General features: G+C 35.2%; 1 protein-coding gene and 1 long non-coding RNA gene across 2 annotated transcripts; one reads left to right on the top strand and one right to left on the bottom strand.

The window, feature by feature from the left end:
- Positions 1-1,249: 1,249 nt before the first annotated feature.
- Positions 1,250-6,806, top strand: LOC132752974 (uncharacterized). Its single transcript, XM_060743388.1, has 2 exons — positions 1,250-2,332; positions 5,459-6,806. The coding sequence occupies exons 1-2, from the start codon at positions 2,113-2,115 to the stop codon at positions 6,130-6,132; spliced, it is 894 nt and encodes a 297-aa protein (XP_060599371.1). The 5' UTR covers positions 1,250-2,112; the 3' UTR covers positions 6,133-6,806.
- A 1,312-nt stretch (positions 6,807-8,118) lies between these two features.
- On the bottom strand, positions 8,119-8,877 carry LOC132752975 (uncharacterized). Its single transcript, XR_009628886.1, has 2 exons — positions 8,748-8,877; positions 8,119-8,504 (listed from the first exon to the last, which is right to left on the bottom strand). It is a non-coding gene; the product is annotated as an uncharacterized LOC132752975 (long non-coding RNA).
- Between the last annotated feature and the right edge of the window lie 1,000 nt (positions 8,878-9,877).

The following is a 9,877-nucleotide window of genomic DNA, read 5'->3' as shown; positions in this document are numbered from 1 at the left end:
GACAGAAGCAGACAGCATATTCCTTAAAAAGTATAATAATAACGGAACATTCTATAATAAATCTGATTGATACTTGCTATTCCGAGCAATTTGCATACACCAGCAACAGCTCGTGTCAATCGTATTACGGAAGTTGAATTATGATCTTTGTTTATCAAAAATATGCATTTTCGTTCGAGTTCTAATTAAACGGCCTGACATAATTAATAATATGCGACGATGAACTGCACTTGTCTATCTGTTACTTAAAGGCTAAACTAATAAAATAATGATAATATATTTTAGCGGAGCTATACTGACAACTGGCTGTCAAGACACAATTTATCACCAAAAAATATGCATCGTGATCTTCCTTTGTTTAGCTATGAATGATTGCGAATTAATAGATTAGTTAGAGCAAGTGCTTCAATTAATGGTGAGTGTAAATATTTAGAGATGACATTTCATTTATATAAAGACTTATGTCACACCAGCATTCTTATGTTGATTAAGTTTCTACTGTATCCTTTATTGCATTAATTAAATATATATCCGAGGGCTTGAATGAATTTATCGATCTTCCATAAACTAGATACATGTATATAACTTCATTGCAGAAGTGAATCAATGACCGTAGTACGGAGATTTCAACTTAATGAATTCCCGATTTCATATGCGTGAATTTTAACTTCATGAATACGGAATTCACGATTTCAACTTCTGAACCTCACGATTTTAAATTTACGAATTCAACTTGAAATCGTGAATTCACGAGGTTGAAATCGATTTGCTCAAAAACGTTAATGTTTCATGAAGTTGAATTCAAAAAGTTGAAACCGTGAATTTGTAAAGCATCGTCGGATACCCACGATTGATAAACATGTCACATAACATGCAATCAATAAATGCCGTGGGTATCCCACGATGTTTGTGAATCCATGAAGTTGAAAAATTGAATTCGTGGAGATAATCCCGAGAATTAAAGGAAACCGGTCTTTCGTATCGTAGTGAGTTCCTTCATGTCATGCAGCTACTGCAACCTAACAACTTGGTAACGGAGGACATCTGAAAACTAATAACTACATAAAAATATACGTTTACATGTACAGGTTGTAGCAAACGAACACTAGTACCACAGGCAATTTAGGACAAAAATGTAACAATATGAATTAATGCTAAAATGTAAACTAGATCTTCTTTTTCATCCAATGAAATTGTTTGGATTCGCTTAAATAAAAACATCTTTTTCAAGTAAAATGTCTTCATATCTTTTTATATGCATTCTAGGACTATATAGTGATGATCGACTAATGAAAAGTTATATAGTTTTATCAATATTATATGTCACCTTATTTGTCTAGAGGGCAAATCGTTTATTTTAATTTAACATGGCGATTTAATTACGGAAATGATTTACAATATTAGAAATGATTAAAACTCTGTTTGTAAACATGTGATCTAATGAAAATGGCTGTATAGTAACACGTGTACAGGTTAATAGAGCTTACGGTGGATTTATGAGTGTGGACAAAATCCGCTTTAAGCTTATAATATATTAATGTATATCTGCAATTACAAGAGTACTTTATTGTACAAAATATATATTATTATTTTGATGGATTTCATTTAGAACTTTATGGTTAAGAGTGAATAAAAATTAGCCTTTTTGACAATAAAATCGGACTTTAACAAATGAAAATTATTTATAAAAATGTGTTTTAAGAGAGAAACAAAAACATGGAATTTAAGTTAAGAACTAATAGTGAATTATAAATGGAATAAGTGAATATGAAGATATGCGACACTACTTTAAACGTAACGTCTTGATAAAATATGTAAATTATTGACAATAATAGACAAGTATCCGAGATCGGTAGAAAATGAATTATAATAATATTATATCGACCTGTCAACAGATGGTCCGTCGTGTTTTATTATGATTTATACAACACATACGTATTAATATTTATATAAAAGGCAAAGTTTTCACGGCCTGATGGTTTAAAATAGAAACATTTGTTTAGCATTAAAACATCAACTTTAACACTAAAGAGAAATAAATGCAAATTTATTCGTTATCTTGGCAGTTTGATTTAATTTAATTTGTTTATTGTGACATTTTGCATTGTCGACATGTCCACTGGGACAGTGTATCAGTTTGTAGCCGGATTTTTAGTCGGTGCCGTGCTGTGCATTTGTACTTTTGGTAGATGGCAATATTCAAAGTTAAGTTGGGATATCCCAGACACAAACCAAATGGGAGTTCCCATTGAAGTACTCGAAATATCGTTTTTGACAAGAATGTTTAAAGGTTCATTGAATCATGCCAATGGAAGCCGGGACACATTCAACGGTAAAACATACCTCTAATTACTATTATATTCATAACCCAGTTGTACTAGAGGCCAATAAGTCCCAGTCAAAGTCATTAATATTTGTCTGGTCAAGAAAAGTGTAATATCGTTCTTAAAACCGCCTGGTACGTGTTCTCGGAGAGTTATCATGTTACCCATGTACATGTTCTCGGGGAGTTATCATGTTACACTGGAACATGGTCTCTGGGAGTTATCATGTTACACTGGTACATGTCCTCGGGGAGTTATCATGATACACTAGTACATGTTCTCGGGGAGTTACATGTTACACTGGTACATGTTCTCGGGGAGTTATCATGTTACACTTGTACATGTTCTCGGGGAGTTATCTTGTTACACTGGTGCATGGTCTTGGGGAGTTATTATGTTACACTGGCAAATGCCCTCGGGAAGTTATCTTGTTACACTGGTGCATGGTTTCGGGGTGTTATGTTGTTACACTGGTACATGGTCTCAGGAAGTTATCTTGTTACACTGGTACATGGTCTCAGGACGTTATCTTGTACCACTGGTACATGGTCTCAGGAAGTTATCTTGTACCACTGGTACATGGTCTCAGGATGTTATCTTGTTACACCCGTACATGGTCTCAGGAAGTTATCTTGTTACACTGGTACATGGTCTCAGGATGTTATCTTGTTACACTGGTACATGGTTTCAGGAAGTTATCTTGTTACACTGGTACATGGTCTCAGGAAGTTATCTTGTTACACTGGTACATGGTCTCAGGATGTTATCTTGTTACACTGGTACATGGTCTCAGGACGTTATCTTGTTACACTGGTACATGGTCTCAGGAAGTTATCTTGTTACACTGGTACATGGTCTCAGGACGTTATCTTGTTACACTGGTACATGGTCTCAGGATGTTATCTTGTTACACTGGTACATGGTCTCAGGAAGTTATCTTGTTACACTGGTACATGGTCTCAGGATGTTATCTTGTTACACTGGTACATGGTCTCAGGAAGTTATCTTGTTACACTGGTACATGGTCTCAGGAAGTTATCTTGTTACACTGGTACATGGTCTCAGGAAGTTATCTTGTTACACTGGTACATGGTCTCAGGAAGTTATCTTGTTACACTGGTACATGGTCTCAGGAAGTTATCTTGTTACACTGGTACATGGTCTCAGGAAGTTATGTTGTTACACTAGTACATGTTCTCGGGAAGTCATTATGTTACACTAGTACATGGTCTCAGGAAGTTATCTTGTTACACTGGTACATGGTCTCAGGAAGTTATCTTGTTACACTGGTACATGGTCTCAGGATGTTATCTTGTTACACTGGTACATGGTCTCAGGAAGTTATCTTGTTACACTGGTACATGGTCTCAGGAAGTTATCTTGTTTACACTAGTACATGGTCTCAGGAAGTTATCTTGTTACACTGGTACATGGTCTCAGGAAGTTATCTTGTTACACTGGTACATGGTCTCAGGAAGTTATCTTGTTACACTGGTACATGGTCTCAGGAAGTTATCTTGTTACACTGGTACATGGTCTCAGGAAGTTATCTTGTTACACTGGTACATGGTCTCAGGAAGTTATGTTGTTACACTAGTACATGTTCTCGGGAAGTTATTATGTTACAAGTGACTAGTGAATTAAATATGATTGTGATTGTTAATGAACCAGTTGTAATAATCCAACAATGCCATATTGTTTATAACGGTCGTATACTACACGACAAAGAAGGATCAATTAAAAAATTCAACAGTGAACGGAAGCCTTTACAATATTCGTGTTATTCTAATCATTATATTCCAACATATCAAATATTTACGCACACTAGTATGGGACCATTGTGGTAATAAGAGAAGTACTTTGTTTAATGATTAAAGTTTGATCTAATATCCGTGCTCGAGAATTAAGTATTAACTTTGTGCAGATTGTAAAACTTATAAAACATGTCAAAAGCAAATATTTCGAATCGTCTGAATTACTTGTTTATCAACGAAGAAAATATTATACATGCAAGTCATTTACACAGAACTAATATTGTTTATTATGCATTGTGACTGTGTCAAACATGTTAATAATGTTGTGTAATTTAGGGAAGAAATTCTGTAAGATTAATTTGTACGAAATAATTGTGCAACCAGCTTAAATGTGCTGACAGATGCACAAGTTTTCGTTTAACAAGCAAGTCCCCCGTGAATCCCAAAGGCATTCGCTTTCATCTTAAATGACATGATGCACAAACTTATTTTTCTTTTTGAAAATTGTACTTTATTTTATAGGTAGGCGGTTTTTAACTCGTATATTTTCTACGAGTAGATCGGCAAATCTCGTCGAATTCCGTGTCTAAAACTCTTTTAAGAAAACATTAAATTTTCAAGAATTAAGAAATGAACAATAATGATAATTTTATTAGGAATGTTTCAACCAATGAAAAAAAGGGAAGTTTCAGCCAAAGTTAAGGACAGAAAAAAAATCCAACCAATATTAAGGACGGAAAATTCCGACCAATATTAAGAACGGAAAGTTCCGACCAATTTTAAGACGGGAATTTAAAACCAATATTACCAATATTAAGAACGGGAAGTTCCGACCAATATTAAGAACCAATATCAAGAATGGGAAGTTTCAACCAATGTTAAGGGTGGGATTTTCCAACCAATATTAAGAACCTGAAGTTTCAACCAATGTTAAGACCATTATTAAGAATGAGACGTTTTAACCAATGTTAAGGACGGGAATTCCCAACCATTAATAAAAACGGGAAGTTTCAACCAATGTAAATAATTATATCTGTACAGCATAACTAAATAAATAAAACATTTCTAAAATGACTACAAACAAATCGTTTCACTACATTTCTTATTTTCCTTCTAAACCCATTAATACATGTATATCATTTTAATTTGTCACCTATACAGCAAAACGATTTGGATAAAGGAACCAATTTTCATCAAATATAATCAATGGCTGGCATGGCTATCTGAATTTTATTGTAATCACAGCCAATGTCCTGAAAAAAGGAGTGAGAGGCGGCTAAATAGCGGCAATGATTACATGTACTAGTAGTAGAATTGGGTGATATGTAAATCTGTAGATGTTTTTCTTCATTAAATTGATTTATGTCCTTTTATTTGCAGGTTATAAAATGCCGATAGATGATATGAAAAATAAAACTATGATCACGTGCATAGTACCGTTGCTTAGAGATTTTGGACACACTGACCAATTAGAATCAGGAATTGTGGTCACGTGGATTAAATCCTGTGATCACGTGGTATTTCTAAGAAATCGTACATTGTCTAGATTAGACAAAGGTATTCAACACTCATTAAAGACACTTCAGTATAGAGCACGATCTAAAATGAAAACATCTGTCAGTTATTTCTACATTCCCGAAAACATGACGGAAACGGCCGACAACAATTCGGTAATAGTCGGAGATGTTACGAAGACAGACGATAATACCAGCGAGGATATGTCGTGGTTAATGTCTCAATTTAAAGCTATCGAATTTGCATTTCATAAATATTCAGATACAAATATCTTTATTGTAACACCGAGTGTTAAAGACATAATAAAATATTTTTATAAGCATGTTAATGGACACTCAGATGACAAACAATTAGAAAGGCTACACAAATTCTTGAGAACAGACGTTTCCTTTGAACTAGCTGTGTTACCGCTGGATGAATGTCTGGTTTTAGGAAGAAAGGCAGTGTCCAAATTAATCAAAATGACCAACTTAAAACCCTGCTCTTTTAAAAACCAACGTGTGTTATTCGAGTGGGCAGAACAGTGTATTGGAAGTTAAAATTTGTATGTCGATTTTACTACAAAAATCCTAGTCTATTCAATATTTATTACTAAGCAATGCTATTTATAGTAAATTATGTCCGACTAATCAATTTAAATTATCTTATTTATATAATAAGTCTGACACTGTCTAGATTATTTTGTGACTTTTCAATGAACTGAGGAGGGCTCTAGATTTCTCGCTGATTAAGAACATTTCCGTCACGAGCAACTAGTCATATTTCATAAGAGACGGAGTCGATAGCATTCTAGCTCATATGAGCTAAACACGCTTAGTGTTAAAAATATGTTTATTAAACTTTGGACAATTTTCATTGTATTTATTGAAACCTAAACCACAAGAATTTGTAACCAACGTCCCCCGCCTCGGGGAATTTTTATACAAAGCATAAAATTGTGCCATTTCAAAAGATTGAGGTATGGATCTCAGGACTTTCAGTCCAAACTTATGATCAATGCTAGATCTGCAAATGCAACAATAAATTTATTAAAGTAAAATGAAACACAGAATTTAAAATTTATCATGTTAAGCTTTGACCTCTAAGTATGACCTATACATTGGAGGTAGGGGTGCAGGTGTTATGCATGACATATCGTCTAATTATTGTAACTATTTGTGCCAAGTATTTTCAAAATCCCTTGAACTATGAAGAAGTTATAGATCGGACACAAAAAATACCCTATAACAGACGATGTAAATCTTTGACCTCTAAGTGTGACCTTGACCTTGGAGGTAGGGACACAGGTGTTACGTATGACATATCATCTTATCATTGTGACTATTTGTGCCAAGTATTTTCAAAATCCCTTGATCTATGAAGAAGTTATGGACAGGACAGAAAATATACCATATAACAGACTGTTAACCTTTGACCTCCAAGTGTGACCTTGACCTTGGAGGTAGGGGTGCAAGTGTTGTACTTCACATATCTTCTTATAATTGTGACTATTTGTGCCTAGTTATTTTAAAATCCCGAAGAAGTTCTTGATCGGACACAAAACATACCCTAAAACAGACTTTTTTAATTTTAGACCTCTAAGTGTGACCTTGAACTTGGAGGTAGGGATGCAGGTGTTGTGCATGACACATTGTCTTATTATAGTGACTATTTGTGGCAAGTATTTACAAAATCTTTCGATCTATGAAAAAGTTATGGACCGGACACAAAATATACCCTATAACAGACTATGTTAATTTTAGACCTCCAAGTGTGACCTTGACCTTGGAGGTAGGGATGCAGGTGTTGTGCATGACACATTGTCTTATTATAGTGACTATTTGTGGCAAGTATTTACAAAATCTTTCGATCTATGAAAAAGTTATGGACCGGACACAAAATATACCCTATAACAGACTATGTCAATCTTTGACCTCCAAGAGAGACCTTGACCTTGAAGGTAGGTGACCAGTTGTTGGGCATGACACATCGTCTCATTATTGTGAACAATTGTGGCAAGTATTTATAAAATCCCTACCAAGATAAGAAAGTTATGGACCGGACACGACATATACCTACAAATATACAATGTTGACCTTGAATGAGCAAGTGCGACCTTGACCTTGGAGGTAGGGGTCTGGTTGTTGCGCATGACACATTGTCTTATTATAACAAACATTTGTGCCAAGTTATTTCAGATTCCTTTGATAAATGACAAAGTTATGGACCGGACACGAAAGTGAGACGGACGGACGGAGCCTATTCCTATATCTCCCTTTTTTCTTCGAAAAGGTGGGGGACAATAACATTAAATAGTTAATTTTCAAGGGGAGCAATGGCCTAGTGGTTGAAGTGTCTGCCTCTCATAATAAAAAAGGTAGTAATTTAAATATACTTTGTTTGCATTGTTCTATCATAATGCTGATGACAACTTAAATGATATCATTCTCCAATGAAAATTTAACAAGAGATTTCTGGAGTTCGAACCCGAGAGGCCATTGTACATGTATCCCAAATCAGTCTTATACTAGAAGAAAATATAGCAATTTTTAGTAATAACTATTTTATTTCTTGAGGTGCATAATTACCATCATGACTGGGCATAAAAATAATGAGTTGGTAGAAAAACAATTTTAGAACTTTATATACACATTATATTTGCTCCGACATTGGTCCCAAATAGAAAAACGTTATGTTAAATTTCAGCTGAGAGGAGTAGTCAAATATGAAATATTGCAAACTAACACAGGTTATTACACGTGTTATGTTATGTCCGATATATTACACAAACAGTGTAAGTAGTTTACAACATTCATGCTCATAGAAACAGACTGAAAATTCTGTTATGCATATTGTTGGTTCAAAGATTATTTGAAAAAAAAAACCAAACAAACAAAAACAAGAGGGCCATGATGGCCCTGAGGCCGCTCACCTGTATATTTTGTTTTGTTTTGTTTTGGGTTTTACGTCACATCGACACAGTATAGGTCATATCGCGACGTTCCAGCTTTACTGGTGGAGGAAAACCTCAGGTGCCCTTCCGTGCATTATTTCAGGCACGAACGGACACCTGAGTAGAACCACCGACGTTCCGTAAGCTAGCTGAATAGCTTCCTCACATGAAAGAATCCAAAGTCCCTGTCGGGATTCGAACCCACAGCGGTGAGGGGCTCACCTGTATATAGGCCCCCTGGAGCGGTGCCAGTTTAAACCCCAGGACTTTCATTTAAACAAACTTGGAAGACACCCATTAGAAGATGTTTCATGATGTTAAGGTTTTACTACACACATATAATGAAAAACAATGACCTCCGCCCCCCCCCCCCCTTTGGCATGGCCAATTTAAACCCAAGGGATTTTATTTGGACAAACTTGGTAGACACCAACAAAAAGATGTTTCTTGCTTAAAATCTAACCTCTAGCTCATTGGGTTTTTTAAAAGAAGATTTTTTGTAAGTTTTTATTATACACATATAGTTAAAAACAATGACACCTCTGGGGCGGGGCCAGTTTTAACCCCAGGGCTTTTATTTGAACAAACTTTGTAGACACTTACTAGAAGATGTTTCATTCTTAATATCTAAACTCTAGCTTTTTGGGTTTTTTCAAAGAAGATTTTTAAGTTTTTGCCATACACATATAAGGAAAATCAATGACCCCCGGGGCGGGGCCAATTTTGACCCCATGGCTTTTATTTGAACAAACTTTGTAGACACCCATTAGAACATGTTTCATGCTAAATATCTTAGCTCTAGCTCTTTGGGTTCTTTAAAAGAAGATTTTTTAAGTTTTTACTATATGCATATAGGGAAAATCAATGACCCCCTGGGGCGGGGCCAATTTTGACCCCAGGGCTTTTATTTGAACAAACTTGGTAGACACTCACTAGAAGATGTTTCATGCTTAATATCTAAACTCTAGCTATTTGGGTTTTTTCAAAAAAGATTTTTTAAGTTTTTGCTATACACATATAAGGAAAATCAATGACCCCCGGGGCGGGGCCAATTTTGACCCCAGAGCTTTTATTTGAACAAAGTTTGTAGACACCCATTAGGACATGTTTCATGCTAAATATCTTAGCTCTAGCTCTTTGGGTTCTTTAAAAGAAGATTTTTTAAGTTTTTACTATATGCATGCATATAGGGAAAATCAATGACCCCCTGGGGCGGGTCAATTTTGACCCCAGGGCTTTTATTTGAACCAATTTTGTAGACACTCACTAGAAGATGTTTCATGCTTAATATCTAAACTCTAGCTATATGGGTTTTTTAAGTTTTTGCTATACACATATAAGGAAAATCAATG

This window comes from Ruditapes philippinarum, unplaced genomic scaffold (genome assembly GCF_026571515.1).
Source record: "Ruditapes philippinarum isolate M1 unplaced genomic scaffold, ASM2657151v2 ctg476_1_1_1_1, whole genome shotgun sequence".
Classification (NCBI taxonomy): domain Eukaryota; kingdom Metazoa; phylum Mollusca; class Bivalvia; order Venerida; family Veneridae; genus Ruditapes; species Ruditapes philippinarum.
The sequence above is the reverse complement of the archived record's forward strand: the minus strand, read 5'-3'. Positions and strand labels throughout refer to the sequence as shown.